The 16,993-nt window shown below is 42.6% G+C and overlaps 1 protein-coding gene across 5 annotated transcripts in view; it reads right to left on the bottom strand.

The window, feature by feature from the left end:
• LOC139774533 (uncharacterized) overlaps positions 1-16,993 on the bottom strand; it is a 63,104-nt gene that overhangs the window by 10,461 nt on the left and 35,650 nt on the right. The window contains exons 1-4 of one of the 5 annotated variants that reach the window (XM_071709893.1): positions 11,468-11,501; positions 11,261-11,362; positions 11,003-11,110; positions 1,836-2,087 (exon numbers count right to left, since the gene is read on the bottom strand). In XM_071709893.1, coding sequence (XP_071565994.1) covers positions 1,836-1,868 — 33 coding nt within the window. In that variant the 5' untranslated portion in view covers positions 1,869-2,087; positions 11,003-11,110; positions 11,261-11,362; positions 11,468-11,501. Of the gene's footprint in view, positions 1-1,835; positions 2,088-2,585; positions 2,886-3,875; positions 4,302-11,002; positions 11,111-11,260; positions 11,502-16,993 lie in introns of those variants that run through there. The other 4 variants (XM_071709891.1, XM_071709895.1, XM_071709894.1 and 1 more) reach the window with 4 other exon arrangements.

Raw genomic sequence — 16,993 nt, 5'->3', positions numbered from 1 at the left:
ACTGTTTCCATACAGTCATTCTTCGGTTATTTGCAATGACTTCACCATCAATGGATAACTCCGCGTTCGAAATGACGCTCTGCTAAAAATATATTTGTTGTACTTTAAGACTTCGTATACTTTGCGGTCCAAAGATCGAAAACTCAAGATTTCTTGATTCTGAGATTTCTTGTTTTTGCTCTTGGAATAAATTGGACTGTAATAAGCGCATTTTTGTGGGAATTTAAACGCGTGCTCTTAAAAGTTCCGCTGTCTCGCGCCCGATGTAGTCGACGACGCGCCGACGTAACATTTATGATGATCCGAGGCAATATCGGGAATACATTGAAGATCTCGCTCTCCGAAAAATCCCGACGGTATCTTCATCGCATAGCGGCAGCATCCGACATTCGCACAAATCGTCGGAGACTCGTCGTCGATGCATCGTCGTCACATCGCTGGGATGCGCGCGGCATATAGGCTGCATCCCCCCGTTTAACGTCGCGTTAAGAGGATTATTTATTGAAGGCATCGGCGTCGATGCAGACCGATTAGCATAGTAATGCCGCCGTGAGAGGCTGGCCCGGCCGCTTTACGCGCGTGTGCGTGCGCCACTAATCTACCATTATTAAATTATCGGTGCAGCAGCGATGCACCAATGATTATCATTTATCAATATCACGGGCATAGTAACGTCGCGAGATCGCCGCCGGTCTCGTGTATCTGTACGTCATCAGCCCGTAATGTTATGTAGATAACACCGGTATGCGCGACGTCCCCGGATAGGGATGTTGATCTCTCTTCCCGACATTGCAGAATCGCTAGCCGATCCTGGGTGCGGTCCGCGTGCGGTCTTACGAGCGCTATAATCGCGGTGTCGATCGGTGTAATCGAACGAGGATTCTATAACGCGATTTATTTAAATTTCTGAACGAAATATAGCTTTTAAATTGGTCGTTTCATCAGAAATTATCAATATTAATAAATATGCTTACAAGTACAAGTGAATATCTACGATTTCTCGTCAAAAATTTATGTTCCGCCTGATAGCTTCGAATACCTATTATTAAAGAGATTCCAACCCGAGTTGACGCATTTAAACGATATGACAACTATACCGAAAGTCAGCTGTGGGAAAACGCGACTAAGACGTCCGGCTGTGACGAAACGTGGATGAGAGACGGAAAAAAATGGAAGAGAGAATAAAGCGCGCGATCCACCTCGTAACCCTAAAAGTTTATCGACGTAATGGTGACAGCGGTTGAGAGAGAAAAACGTGATACATCTACAGCTCTATTGGCGGTCCGCGTGTGCGCACCCCGCTATCTCAATAATATGCTAATAACGCACGCGGCGGGCGGTACTTTACGATCGTTACGTAGTTACTGGACATTGTAATTATTGTTTTGCTGCTCGCTCATCCGGTACAATGCAACGCCAGGGACGTGCAGGCTCGTCGATTGTTGCATCAATCGTACGGGGGCTCGTACACGATGGTAATTATGGGTGACCTTATGCACTCCGCACGCAACAGGCACATGGCGGAGGATTTTATTAAGAGATATCCGTGGAGAGGCTACTGTTAACATTCTGAGTGTTCGAACAGGTTTCGACTGACTCTCTCCGAAAGATAATTTAACGAGACACTTGTATGACGCCAAATTGAATGTAATTTCCAAGTACATTTTTCTTGTTATCTAAATTTTCCAAGTTTTCAAATTAGTCATTAATTTTCTTATACGTGTGTATATAAATCTCTAAACACGTGGCACTGAAAAAGCTTCAGAGTCAAATCTATTGGGTTTAAATGCACAAGTGACAATTTGTCAAACGTTTATCCTACAATTGGGACTTACCGCGACGAGGGTAATGAGAGCTTCAATTCGCATAGTAGCTGGCCAGGCCAGCAAGGAGGCCGTAGGTTGCGAGCTGGTGGATCGATCCGCTCGTATCGATCCTTCGGTTTACCGATCCCCCGGCTGCCGGCGTTACTCGGCGGCCCTAAGTATATCGGGCCGACGACGATGGTTTTCTCCCGGCTCCACGCCAATTTCTCGTGATGATCCGCCGTGCCGATCCGACGATGACATGGCTACCGCGCCGCCGATCTGTCGACACAATTGATAAATATATATTACTGGCCTCTTACGTTGCCGCTAATCGCGATGAGATAATCATCGCCAGATCATCGCTCCGTCCAAAATATTATCAGTGCTTGTGATCGATTATTTTCGCTTCGCAGTCACAACACTATTATTAGCTTCGGTGATGCGATTCGAATTGAATTTTGAACTGTTCAAATAGATTTTATAATATCTTGTTGAGACTGATTCAATTCGATTATCTTTTTTTGTCTAATCGATTATTTTTGTTTCGCGGTCACATCGCACTATATTATTAGCTTCGTTGACCGACTCGAATTGAGTTGTAAATTGTTCAAATAGATTTTATAATATTTTGTTGAGATTTAGAAACTGATTCAATTCGATTATTTTTTTTCTAATCGATAAGATTATTATTTGACAATATTATGAACTAGTCCATAACTGTCTCTATATAATAGGTCTGTTTTCTATTGCTGAACGGGCTGAATCAGACATTCTCACCTTTCGCACAAGATCTCCGGCAAATTTTAAAGCAATTTTTATATATTACGACTGAAACTCGATTCTTCGGTAAATCCTTATTCACAAAAATCACGAGCTATAATTGCGCGAACAAGACGACGAGTCGCAACCGAATCGAGAGCGGACGACGCGTTCACCGCGACGTGTCTCAGCCAACTGGACCCGATATTCAAGATTTGCCGATAAAGTTAACGAGGCTGAACGTGCTGACGTTTCGTGCAAATGTACAAGGTGCGGGCGTCATCTACGTTTCGTCACTCTATCGCAACGATGCTGCGAATCGATATCTTATCTTGTGCTCACTTGTCTCTGACGATTCAGACGATTACGTTTCAGCAACGTGTTACTGACCTACCGGACAGGAATATATTCCCTTGTGAGAGGCTTAACAAACGTTTCTCGCGTGAAAACTTTCCCTTTTTTTTCTTTTACGCTATCTACATCATTCCTTATCTTATTTATTTATGCTGTACGCCAGGCTCTGACTATCGCACCATTGATTAACATATGATAAACTGCGAAGTGAGTGATAATCCTGCCTGTTGTCTAAATCCCGATAATTCCGCAATCGCATAAATTCTGATTGATAAAGATGAGGCGTACGAACGCCATGTATAACAGTATGGCGGTATCGACATCGACGCTGTCTTGGCATCATTCGTTATGTGAGTTAATGACTCTCGAGAAATCATCGATTGGTCCCCGTCTGGAAGTCGCGACGCCTCTCACACGGTGGAAACACGCCTTCTCACCGTGCCGTAATGGACGGGACTTCACGCGTGCGCGCGTTCGCCGTTCCGAGCGAATGAAATGGAACTAACTGCTTCGATAGCCGACGCAATGTGAAGGAAAACCGTCGCCACCGACTCTGTGGATCCCTCGAGAGATCGGGCGAGGTGACTCGACTAGAAACGAGGTCCGTCCGCAATCGCGCGTTTCCTCACTCGTCGCAAATGAATTCCAAACGAAATGCCGAGGTCGATCTGATCGTGTCGGTCTCTGAGACCCGGGAAGAAGACTTAGGAAAAGACGGTGTTTTCAATGCTTAATCCTTGATCAAGTCACTTGAGTCTAGATTAACTGAACGCATTCCGTATACAAAGTGTAAAGAATGCTGAATGAAACAAAGTTATTTTGAAATATATTACCAATAATCTCTTTTTTGCAATAAGTCTAAAGAAGTAAAATTAGCTATGTATAAAAAATTACCAAAAAATTTCAAAAGACTATATAAAATTATCAATTTTTATTATTAGAAGTCAAACCTACCGCGGCACGTTATGAAAGGTAATTATGAATAATTATGGAGCTGGCGAGGCGATCCGCTCGGGTGTTCTCCTTCCGCTGATCATCAAAATAGTGGCATCCATTCGATTCGATTCCAGTAGGCGGAGTTCCGAGATCGATGAAAGCGACCGGCCCGGTGTGGTGCCGGTAATCGTAAGCGGATTAGGGTTATAATTTTGGATTATTGCGCCGACACAGCACGGTGGAGATGTAGTACACATAGCATAGGTATCGTTGCCAGTGAGTCACGACGCGTGGAATTCGTTTGATAAGATGCTCGGGCACCGGTTGGTGAAATGTGTCACCATTTCTTATCACGGTGTTTCCCCGGTAAGGCGGGGGTAGAGAGAGACGCAATAAAGGATGGACGTAATTCTTGTTTCGTCACCGAATGCGCATATTATCGCGAACTATCGGCGGGATACGCGGAATTCGGTCGGCCCTGCATTCCTGCGCGATTCGCGCATCGTTCTCGTGCGTGTACTTGCGTATACCTACCGGAACGTGGCGGCACACGTGCAACCGATCTCGCGCCGATTAACAATAACCGAACGGGCTTTAGCGCGCTAGGATTATCATGCGCCACCGTTCAAGCAACGCATCGTAGATTTACGGCCAATCGCTGTCGCGAACTATCGACGGACACGACCGTTCCATTGCAATTTTATGCGCGAGTTAGAATATTCTCGAAGCTATAAGGATAAAAATAATAACAATAATGATAACATTATTAGTGAAGTGTTATTGAAAACTTGGAGCAAACTCTGGCAACTTGGACGCTCTATAGTCGAATATAGGTTTTATTTACAATTGATTAAAGATTTACAATTGACATTAAAGATGTAAAATCCTACGAGAGAAAGAGAACGAGGCAAGAGAAGAGAAGTAGATATAATCCACTAAATCCTCAATAAATCACCCGAACAAATCCTAATATCATTCCTATGATAATATGGTACAATAACTGTATTGTCGCGATAGTTTCTTCGATTATCAAACGGGATTTCTACCAGGAAGCAGCCGCGGACTTAACCCCGAAGATCAATGTCACGTGGTGGACGGTGGTCGTCGCTGATCGTTGCAGCGGGAAGTAAATTTTTAGTAGAAAGCGTGTCCAATCCCTATATCTGATAACCACGTTGTCCACCCACGTGAAAACAACATCGACTTTCTCTCGCCCTCCGTTATTGCTCTTGCCATCTCTATCCTTCATTTCGTTTGTTTCTCGAGCACGCGTACGATCAAGGTCCGTCAAATGAACCCCGTCGAGCCGGATGCGCAATCTCCGTCGATCGATGTACTTGTATTAACGATCCCGATGCCGCAAGATAAACAGTCAATCGGTCTGCTCTCGAAGACACGGGCACGACGTAGGCTTGTGGTTTAATTACGGCATCGTTTACGAGTAATGAACGAGACGTATAATTCTTGCGCGGTGACTTGCATTCCTGGTAATTTGGCCTGCATGAGTATTCTCAATGGTTTATTGCTGATTATCGCGAGATTATCCCGGTCTGGATCGCCGTTAAGCATTAATATCCCGCCGAGCTGATCAAATCACGATTATTGTATTCCGATCGATAGTTAAACATGAGTAAACCTATATAACGGTTGCAATTTTTTTCGATCGATTATAACAAGGTATAAGCGATACGGTAAGGTACGTAATGACGTAAGAATCGCTCGCGATACGATTTTGTAAGATGACACTACAGTTGTACAGGACTTTAACCGACGCGATAAGCGAAACACACAATTCGGATTTTTACACTGTCGCGAGAATTTCGCCCGAATGAATATGCGTGACGTATGATCGGGATTTTGTATCGCTATAAATCGCTGCGTAACGCATCGATAAATACGAAGTACATAGAAGCCCATTGGCATTTAGTAGAGGCGGAGCCGCTGCCGCCGCCAGGGTTTTGCATTGAGTCACTTATCGACGGCGGCGCCTAGCTACATCGCGATAAAAACATGGTGGAGAATGCGTTAAGCCAGGTTAACCGGCGCCTTCTATCTCGCGAGCTGTCATTAGTTTATTACCATTAACTTTCGCGGTAATTACTACATATGTCGTCCCCTTGGCGAGGAGAATGCTGATCGTATAATAAGCGCGAGCAGTCAGATTGGTAATTGAATGAGTGAGTGAGTGAAAGACTGAGCCACTGAGTGAGAGAGAAAGAGAGAGACTGGCTTTTGAAAAAGTTGCCCATATTCGTATATATACTCCGTCCAACAAGAGATTAAGAGTAGATCGAACGAATCTTTTATAATCGCGACTGATCGGGAATTAAATATATTTCGCGAGAATCTGAAAATAAAAGTTGAACGTCATTTGGCGCGATTTTATTCCCGACAGCTCACGCATTTCGCGCCGTCGCGATATATTTCTCTTTACGAGCCCCTTGACGTTACCATTCTTTCCGCCCACATGACGAATCCGCCTTAACGAATCCGCGATCTTTAATTTACACCGACAGTCGCGTTCTTGGGATAAATAATGAAACTCCGAGACGTGCAACCGCACTCGTTAAAGTCTGGTAGGGTCCGCGTGAACTCCGCGCGGGCTTTTTCCGTGTGATAAAACGTCATCGTTCATGATTCTTAACTTTCTTGCTGCCGACGCAATCTGCAATCTCGTCCTTGATTCCAAATGAGATCCATTATCTGTTACGCCTTTTTTTTGGCAGCAGTTTTCCTTATGATACTCATTATAACTTCGTTAATCATTTAAAAATATAATAGACGGAAATATACGTCATGAATCTCGCAGAAACACATCTAATTATTGAACAATAGTTCTTTTTGCTCGTTACAATTTAGTGTAATTTATATGAGATATCGACATATCTCGTTACGCTCATTCAACATAATATTCGCCCGTTGATATATCACGTCAAAATAAAATCTATGAAAATGTGAACGGTCAATATTGTTTAATATATTCCAACGACTTCAGTAAATTGTCTAGATCGACATCTGGTCAATATACCGACACCTATCCGCTCTCGGAAAAATCTTTGGGAAAAACTGGTGAATGGAGCTGGCTGACTTATCTACTAGACGTAATATGTATAGACATGTATGATTAGGTATGAAAATAAGATCAATTTGCGCTGCGATTCATATTGCTTTGCCGATGCGATTGGATATTGCGATATTTCGCACGGTTTTATTATCATATTCGCGACTGTCGCCGATTACACGCGGGAATATATTAAAACATGTGAATATTATGAGCAATTATAAGCAAGGTTTATGTACACTTTATTACAAGATCGCGGAGGACATTCAATAAATGATTACGCGATATTACAGATATATTGAGCATGAGTAAAGAGCATTGAATAAGGAAACGAGAGCGAGATAAAGACCTCGATTTTTACATAAAACACGTTTTTCTGACAAATAAAGAATATAATACCTGAAAAAAGAAAATATATCTGCATGTGATGCAGTCGCTAATCGAGTTTGTCGTGATACAAATTTGTTTCAATTCAGACGACAGAGGTCAAGTATCCAATATATTTAATCGACCGTAGGAAGCGGTAGGTTGTAGGTGGCGGTTTGACAACTACCGGGTGTAAACGCCCACAGGAAGAATTGTAAAGCGAGACTAACGCGGTCGGAGCTAATCATCAAATCCGTTAAGCGCCTATCGCTCATGACTTACATACTCGAGCATGTCTCTTGAGAATGGTTTCCTCGTGGCTAACGCATAATTAATAAATGCACTCAGGTGACTGTCGCGTAAATCCGTGCTGATTCTGCATAATTACAGTTTCACGGCTGTTTACGAGAAGCAGCGACCGCCGCGGAAGCGAATTTAAATTTAACTTTCGTTAAATTTGGGTGACATAACTGTTGTGTGACGACAGCTTGCTAATAAACGGCTTTACATTTCAGATGGTAATTAATTGATAATGATACAAATAAATCCTGCTTAAAAGTCGAAGTTCATTTTCACAGGATATTCATAAATATATTGACAAAAATAGGCTCGCCTTCAAAACCGGCTTTATAATATTAAGCACGATGGATCGTCAGATATTCCGCGACAGAAAGATTTGCCGAAAAGTTTTATTCAAAACGAACGAAGCTCATTCATGATATCATTTCTGAATGGCCCTCAGAGAACTTGCCCCGACTGAGGTATCACTGGATGAACCGAGCCCGGCAAGAAGACTGGTTTCCAGTCGCCAACGCCAATTAAAGTGACACCGACAAAGCCGATGCTCCGTATTTATTATGTATTAAGCAATTGTAAGTTTTTTGACGAAAACCTGAAATTCGTGTTTCCATAACGACGGCGCAGTGACCTTGATCGCGAACGATGAATGTACGCACCTCTAATTTAACTTTCCATTTCATCATTAATTTTAAAAACGTTAAGATATTTCAGCGACGAATAATATTAAAACATAGAGCAATAATCTATGCAAGACGGTGTGATGATGCAAATATTTAATAATTTTGTGACAATATGATACTGTTTATCATCCGCGATGATTTTGTCGAACTGATTGTGAGTCTTTACATGTGAATCAGCCGCTCGCCAATTCGTTCACCCGATATATCAGCGAACGCGGCGACAAATCTGGAACTTGGATGCGTGTCGTGCAAAAGAAGCACCTACGTCCACTGTCGCACAGGCAAGTACTCGTTGCCACGCTAATGTCTTACTCCCACGAGTGACACGGTGAATAAGCAAATGGATTGCCTTCATTATCGCGATATATGCGGCGCCGCTTGCGGCGGCTGAAATCTGATTAGAGATAAGCGTATAAGCGAATAAAATTCAGCGAGTGCAACAGTATGAACGTGATGTCCGGCAATAATGACCGCTGGAATAATAAAGCGGAATATCGCAATCGGGTCATATTATGCAATGCACATGTTATGCATGCGTTTATAAAATCGCGATCAACCCTTCGTGATTAGTATCGCCTCTTTTACCGTGTATTTCCAGCGATTCGGTCATCCCTGTGAAATTCGCATTTTTTCAATGCCACCGATACGTCATGGCATTTAGATAGGACGGTATTCACTGCCGGTTTACGGTGAAAAATCACGTTAGAGCCGCGAGATAAGCTTACGTATGCAGCGGACGAGTTTATCGTCTCTCCACCAATGAACACGCAGCAAAACCAGAAGCAGATTGAGTCGCCAGTCAGACGCATCTAAACTGCATGAATTTATTGCACTTTTATTGCAGAGATTCGCAATGATCGCGCGTCGCCGCCGCCGCGGATTCCCGTCCGGCAGCCTTTCGTACCGAGATCACAAAGATCGAAGAGCGCGCGACAGAGAATAGGGTACGGTTAATTGCGACTTCGTCGTAAAGATCTTTTTTTACTCCACCACGTCACGTGGTAACGTTTACGCGTTCGCGCTAACCCTTGCGTCTAATCGCCACCTTCGATCGGCGAACAGCATCCGCGTTTTACGACGTGACGTTCTTGGCTGGTCTCTTAGATAAATCAATTTTAGGATCCACGATCCGTTACGCGGTGAAATATATTTTGGAGCACGTTCTTAAAGGCGTTCTTAAGGTCGTAAATAAAGAGGCGCGAGCAACCCGGTTTATAATTGTAGATCGTCTTACGCAAGGCACATAACGTATTCCCTAACGTTCTCACGCATTCCCGCTTTCTTGCCGTTTACAATCAATTTTATAACCCAACATGAATACAAATCACGTTGCATAATAAAATACATTTAGTACTTATATAGTTTTAGAAATAAATCGAGATACTCCATACAGATAGAAAATCGTAAAGTCATATGGGTGGATTGTGAAGTGAAATAGAAGATTATTGTTTAGGTTGCAGTGATACCGTAATGTCTTTCTTCGAAATCTCGCAAGCATAAAAAGAATGATCAAATTTCATTGTTTTATTAAAATCACAATTATTCATTCGTATTATACCTCCATAACGCCGAGAGCACTCGGTGCTGCATTACGTCCGGTATTTTAACCGCGGCACCTCTCGTCCAGACGAGAACAGCAGAATGCCTCTTTCTCTCTGTTTCTCTTTCTCTCTTTCTCCTTGATTTAGCGCCGGCTGCGTAAATCTTGGAACCGCGAACCGCGAACGAGAACAGTCTCGTAGGCGACCGCAGTGACATATTTACAGTTTTTAAACGGTTTTTTTTGTGTTTTGCGCGAACGCCACGAGTCTGGGCTTAATAGCGCGTGACGCGCGAGATCAGCTTTTCCCTCGCTTTTGGGAGATCGATCATTTTCCGTGCAATACCGCGCAATCGCGCTCATGTTTTATTAATTCGATTCGAATAAGCGAGTTGATTGAATAAGTACCGTAATGTTAATGGTATGATCGGAAATATTTCACTGAACGCCGTCGAATGTTGTGATAGCTTTTACGTGATTGTCAGATAAATCTAATTCCAGCTTATCTAATATGACTTAATTGTACGAGTTTTAATCTAAAAATTCAACTTAAAAGATCATTTAATACTTGTAATAAAATAAGAATTCAATATGCTCAATTAACAATTTTATAATATAAGGTATATCGTGAACAAATGACGTACATTAGATATATTTGATAAATATATACTATGATCATCTTCATGTACGCTTACTATTAATTAGCTCTTTTATTCTTTCCGCTACCTTTCGCCTTTGTGGCTTTTTTTCGGCGTAGCCGCGTTCCCAGTGGCCGAGTTTCACAGACCGTTAACTTTGAATCTTGAGATTTAATGGCTGCATTTATGCCGCGATATGCTTCAAAGCCGAACCAAAGAAGACACGGGAGAAAGCGAATCCATTGGAACTAAGAGCTAAACTTTTAACATTTCAATTTGCTTTACCTCATTAAAAAAGTTCAGGTAGTAAAAGATTAATAAATCTGACGGTATTTCTGGAAAGAGATGCAAATTTCTCGACTTCATTAAGGATCTTATGAGCCTCGTAATTTTTATCTCTCAATCCGCAAAAAAGAATGAGAGAGAACATTATACAGATATATACATAGCTACACCGCCATGTACGCATACATATACACGGTAATAATGTTAATCGCCCAAATTACCGGAAGAGCGTAATAGTAAAAGCTACCAGACGCGCCATAAACACTAGAACTCACGGATTGTTTGGAATACCGGAGCTGTCGTAAAAATCGCGCTAGTATCAGCACGTAAACGTCACGGCTCCTTGCGTCATCTCGGAGTGGACACTGCTTTCCCTCAAAAAACTGTTTATAATAAAATAGCGATCTCAGACACATCAATGATATTTTTATAATCTTCTACATCGACACTAATATTATCACGACTTTACAGAATGTTATATCATAGCATTACATAATATTACATAAGGAATATTAAATCGACGTTAAACTCACTTATTATTTTTAAATGCGTCAAATATGGAGGACCCTCACAGAAATCGAAGAAAAATCTCATTTGCATCACTATAGTCGCATCGATGTCAACGTCTCGGTAAACTTCAAAGGCAAACAGAGGCCATTTCGACAATAATCTCGAGGCATCGTTTTACTTTCCTTATTTATTTTCCTTTCGTTAACTGCCTAGTTCTCGCTCTGACTTACCTTTCTCAGTTCTCACGGCGCTGTTATCGATACACGAATGTCGTGTGTTACGCGGCCGATTATAATGAAACGTTTCGATTTGAATGACAATCAATATTGACCGAGTAGCGTCATAACGGTTATTTGAAAGTGTAATTTCTAATAAGACGATTGTTTCGCGATTATTATCTGACCACTATCGACCGTCCGGTTTTTTTGCGAATCGCTGACGTTTCCACGTCACGCCGCGCGGTTGGCATCGTAATCTACTTTGCTCGCCGTGATACGTATCGGAATATAAGAAAGGGAACGTGACTAATGTTTATGCAAATTTCATTCGGCGTTCTGTGGGTACAACGGCAAACTAGCTTCCCATTATCGTGTCGAATATCGCAAGAGAAACATAATCGAGCGTGATCTCGGTGTCAGCGGAGTGACAGCCGTCGCGGCGAACTCGAAGGAAGACAAATCGTGCGAAGAGATGAGAGAGAGAGATGAACAGGGGGGGGGGGAAAGGATATGAAGTAGAATGATGAATCCTCGCGCGGCCTACGACAGCGTTTTACATGTTTATCTCGCTAGAATGATCCACGTGTGTGTCAAACAACTCGACAAATCAATAAATTATGATCTGTAATAGTCATTCGTCGAAAAGCTGGACTGTGTTAGCAGTTAGTTTATCATTGCTATCGCTCATCTCTTATGATTTATGTCGTTTAAAACTGAAAAGTATACGAATTCATTAACGTTCTCATATATTTATTCGCGTGCTTCCATTAATTCGGCTAATTTTCAGAGATTTGATACTATCGTTCGAATATATCTATATAAGAGACGAGACTTTTGATATTTTAATGAGAATAGAGGAAACCATTTACCTCCGATACTCAAGATTTACAAGCCGGTTCAAACACTCTCGACCCGACTATGTAAATTCGACTGTAATCGAGTTACTTAAGGTGTACACTTGTGTAATAAATAATGTAAACATTCTCCAGTGAGCAACTTTTTGCGAGAAGTCGTAAAACCGAGCAAGGTGCAAGCGCAGCCTTTTAATTAGTCGCTTTTACGAGCAAAAAATAATAATCCATCGCAATAATTAATTCATTCAGAGCTCGGTGACCCGACGAGTGTAAATCAACACTCTAATTGGCCGATAGGAAAAAGAGATGCGAGCACACGGATATTAATATTTTCCCAGCGCTTTTTTGCGATGTTCTCCGAAGGAAACATTATTTAAATTAAAATCATGTCGATGTCGATTCGTGCGATTCAGCTCGTTAGTGCGGCAGATCGTAATGTCTCCTGAACCGCAACTCGGCCACACGCAGTAGCATAATTAGATGAGTGTTTTGTACATTGTTTGCCCGAACATCGGCCGAATATTATAATAGCAGTCCGCTCATGCATAATTAACGAACAACGCCTTAGCGTGCAAAACTTATCGCGCGGCTCGATTCGCGGCGAGCGATAGTCGGCGAGTCCGGGTCTTCAGGAGAGGCTTTTTAATTTAGGATGCAAATTGCGACCGACCGACCGACCGACCGACCGGTCGGCCGACCGCAATCACTGCCACAGGAACGACTCGCGGGAGAAGCAATTAAATTACAATTTCATGGCCTAACGCCCCGTAAAGCGACAAGTGGTACAGCTTTCGGAGACGCTGTTTTATCAATTTTCGCTGCGCGCGGTCCGCTCCGGACTTCTCATAGCGGATTGCATCACCGCGCGATGCGCTCTAATCCCATTACGAATAAGTAATGGGACCTCGTACGCGCCGTCGGACGAGCGTAAAAATATTGTGTCAGATCCCATCACGCCGCTTGTCGTTCGGTAATTTACCGTGTGTCGTGCGCGAGCACGAGGTCGCGCTCCTTTTACGCCTAATACGACCCGTAGCCTAATCGCGGCTTCCGAGAGAGCGTCTCGAGACTCAATCTTTTCCCCTCTTTGTCTCTCTCTCCTCTTCAAGGAGCGACCGAGGTCGGACGGTGATCAGACGGTTGCTACATTTTTACAGAAGTAACAAGAGGGCGGCGTCAACGACGATTTCGTGTACCGACTGCAATCAGAAATCGATACCAGAACGATGATTGTACGTGCATATATCATGTGACCCCGTAATTACGGCGGCGCCATCGGTTTTATCAATGGGATTAAAGCGCGCACGTGTTGTCGGCGACGTGCTGTCCTCCCGTGTATCATTGTACAAGGTGTAATTACTGACTGCACAATATATCCATGTAAGCGTAATCGTCGACCATTAAAGATTGTCAGATTGGACCTCGTTTTTTTTTTGCGCGCGGACTGCAAACGTTCGCCGTTTCGGTCACGTGTTTTTCTCACCTCAAGCGGTATCAAGATAACACCGATGTGGCATTTCAGCTCACCGGTGTAGCATTTCGCACACGTTTTCTTTACATAATGGTTATGTAATCTTCGTCGACGGACAATGTTGAATAGATATTAAATGGAAAGAGAAAGAATAAAAGGCAAAACCCTAAAGTTCCGGGATCATCTCGCGTCAGAAATTGATAGCACTTTCGAGTGATTGTACACGTGCAAACTCACCCGAGGCTGCCAATCGCTCTCGGTGAGTGGTTTGAAAAAAGCGCACGGCTGAGTAACTTACGAGGTGATTCATACCGAGAGACATTCCTCATTGAGCAGACTCATGCCGGGGATACAATTCCTCACGGCGGCGGCGGCGACGGCGAATCGTGGTCAACGACGTCGTGAGTAACAGCCGTTAGGTGTTTCGCGAGATGATTAAACCGGCACCATCGGCCGCCCTCTCATTATCCCTACCTGCTCGTTCCCGAGAGATGCATCTCTCACCTCCGCCTCCTCTTCTTCTTACCATCCGCCTCCTCCTCCTCCCCTTTGTGCATAAATGCATAAACCAGGGTGAAAACACGAGGATGCCGTAACGGCGTAATGTCATTACGCGGTAAAGAGACTGCAAATTTGCGAGGGGCCGCGCCGATGGCATACCAACCAGTCGCCGGAATGTAAAAGCTCCCGTTTACGGATTTACCGTAAAGACCGTAATTTTTTTTTTCTCGACGACGGTGCGTCGACAATGAAGCGCGCACAAAGTTCCGCATTTATAAACGGCATTTTTCATTCATCATTAACCTAAATGTCACGGCAATTTACTAATTAAGAAGATTTCATGTGTTCAATTATTGTGCATTAACACTTATAATTTATGCAATTTCAGTTACACAGAACTTACATTGAAGCATTTTATCATAAGAACATAATAATTTGACTTGAAAGTATGGGTGGCAATTTATGACATCTCGCACAGATGAAATATGACGAGTCAAAGCAGAACGGTGAAGAGTTAATATCAGTTGCGTGAGTTATTACTGAGCTGGGCGTTCCATTTCGCAAAATACTTGTAACAGGAGGTACCGAGTCAATGAATATTATGAATTGCGATTAAATCGATCTATAACGCTAGTAATTTTAAATTCTTTCAGTCTATATGTCGCGCCGCACACGATGCGAGTAATTGAATCTTGACTATAAATGATTCGGAATATATTTCGTCCTTAATAGAAACTACTTAACGTAAGCCTTCGATCGGAATCGATTAAAATCTGCATCTACGTCTTTACTCAAGTTTATCATTTCGCACATGCACCTAATCCGCTGTTTGCATTATTTCAACATCACCGAGTCACGACTAAAGAAACTTAATTATATCTAGAAAATATTATTTCACGCGAAAGGATAATTGAAATATATTTTAATTCGCGTGTATTTAGTATTTCCTTCTTTCTTTTTTAATATTGAGAATAAGTGATATTGATTATTATTACGCGATAAAAAATCATAGAAACCGCAAGGAATTCTTTCGAGATACTTAAGCGAAAGTGCAACTAAAACGGCACGAGCTATAAGGGATTAAGACGGACAGAGGGGTCTGTTTGATATACGATCTGCGCTTTTATGCACTCTCGAGCGTGTCATTCTGACGGTCGCATTAGCGCGAAGTCGAGATGCCATCGCTACCGGCATCGGCCGGCCACCGCGATTCACCGCGACAAAGTTAGTCAAAGCTCGCGCGCAGAGCCAAGCCACCGGTTGACAAATCGGCGGTCGACCGACCTGACAGCTAACACCCATTGGGTCGTTTTACAGTATGATAAATCGCGTCGGTACATCAGGACCTCTACGAACCCGCGTGCATTAGCGGCCGGCACACTTGTTATTTCTGCGTCGTGTCTCCAATTGATTTCATGCCTTTTTATCGCGGCGATTTGTTATTTCGGTGTATAATGGGACGTCCCGTAAAAATGGACCTCGCCGAGATTTCACTCGAGAGTAATTTAAATTTGTATACCAACATTTCTTCTTTAATCAATAACTTATAATAAAAGAATTATTTGCCAAAACTGAATCTAAAAGGTGAAAATAAATTTCAAGTAAATAAGGATTGAACGAAGATTTACGCATAGAATCGATGGGAAAAAATTACAAGTGTATATGTAAATAATCACTTATAAGAAATGATAATGCGTGATGCGGTGCCATTCTTCACTTTTCCTTCAATTACTATAATAGCTATGTTCTGATGTTACTTTTCAAAGAAGACCTTTGGATCGACAGACCACGATCAGTTAAAAAACTCACGGGGTCATACGCGACAAGAGATAGTAGGAACTTTAATTCTACATGCACCGCGATTTCGCAAAGATCGATATCTCGGCAATCTTATCACGTGGACTATCGTTAAGTTTTTACCATATTATTAGGTATGTACGTCGCGTCCGTAGTCGCGCATTATGAGGAAAATCGCTTATGCTATGTGATATTAACTCGCCACCGTATTATTTATTATTATTTGCAATTATCGTAAGTGAAACGCCATACCCGTGAACCTGTTTTGTGGCATCAAAACGAGAATTCTTTACTGAGTAATTGCGCATGAGGACGCGAGTGATATAATTAAAAGAAATATTAATTATAGTCGTTATACGTGCCTCTCTCGCGGAGAGAGGGATGCTTCGTAACACAGTAACGAAACCGTTTTAGCGAAGAAATGCATCACGTATGAAATGTCTATCGTGCGCACTCAATTTGTCAGAAGAAGAACACTCGGATGCATGTCGCATAATTTTTTTTTAATCGACTCGTGTAAGAAACGTTATGTAACGTCGTGAAACCGCTCACGTCTTCAAGCTTTGCGATAATCTGACAAGTGATTAATTTCATCGTGTCTTTTTTTTTTGTTGGGTCGCAATAGATGTAACGCAACGTAGATTAAATCGGCAGAAATTCCAGTAAATGTACCTCGGCAATCCAGTTTCATCGCGCGTTGAGGTTTAATCGAGGGATTAGAGCGGCTACAGTGATGATAAATGCCGAGAGTGGGTTTTAATGTAAAGGGGCCGCTCCTTCTAAACGTTTCTCACTTCGTTTATTCTCATTCACCTTCTCGCCACCTCGGCTAATGCATTAATGGCTTCCTCTTACTGCTTGAATTATGTCTGAAAATTTTAATCAATAACGCGACCCTACGGCTAAAATATTCAC

This window comes from Temnothorax nylanderi, unplaced genomic scaffold, assembly GCF_030848795.1.
Source record: "Temnothorax nylanderi isolate EJ_2023f unplaced genomic scaffold, tnyl_v1.0 TNYL_tig0082_pilon, whole genome shotgun sequence".
Taxonomy (NCBI): domain Eukaryota; kingdom Metazoa; phylum Arthropoda; class Insecta; order Hymenoptera; family Formicidae; genus Temnothorax; species Temnothorax nylanderi.
Note: the sequence above shows the minus strand (reverse complement) of the source record. Positions and strands in the feature narration are given on the sequence as shown.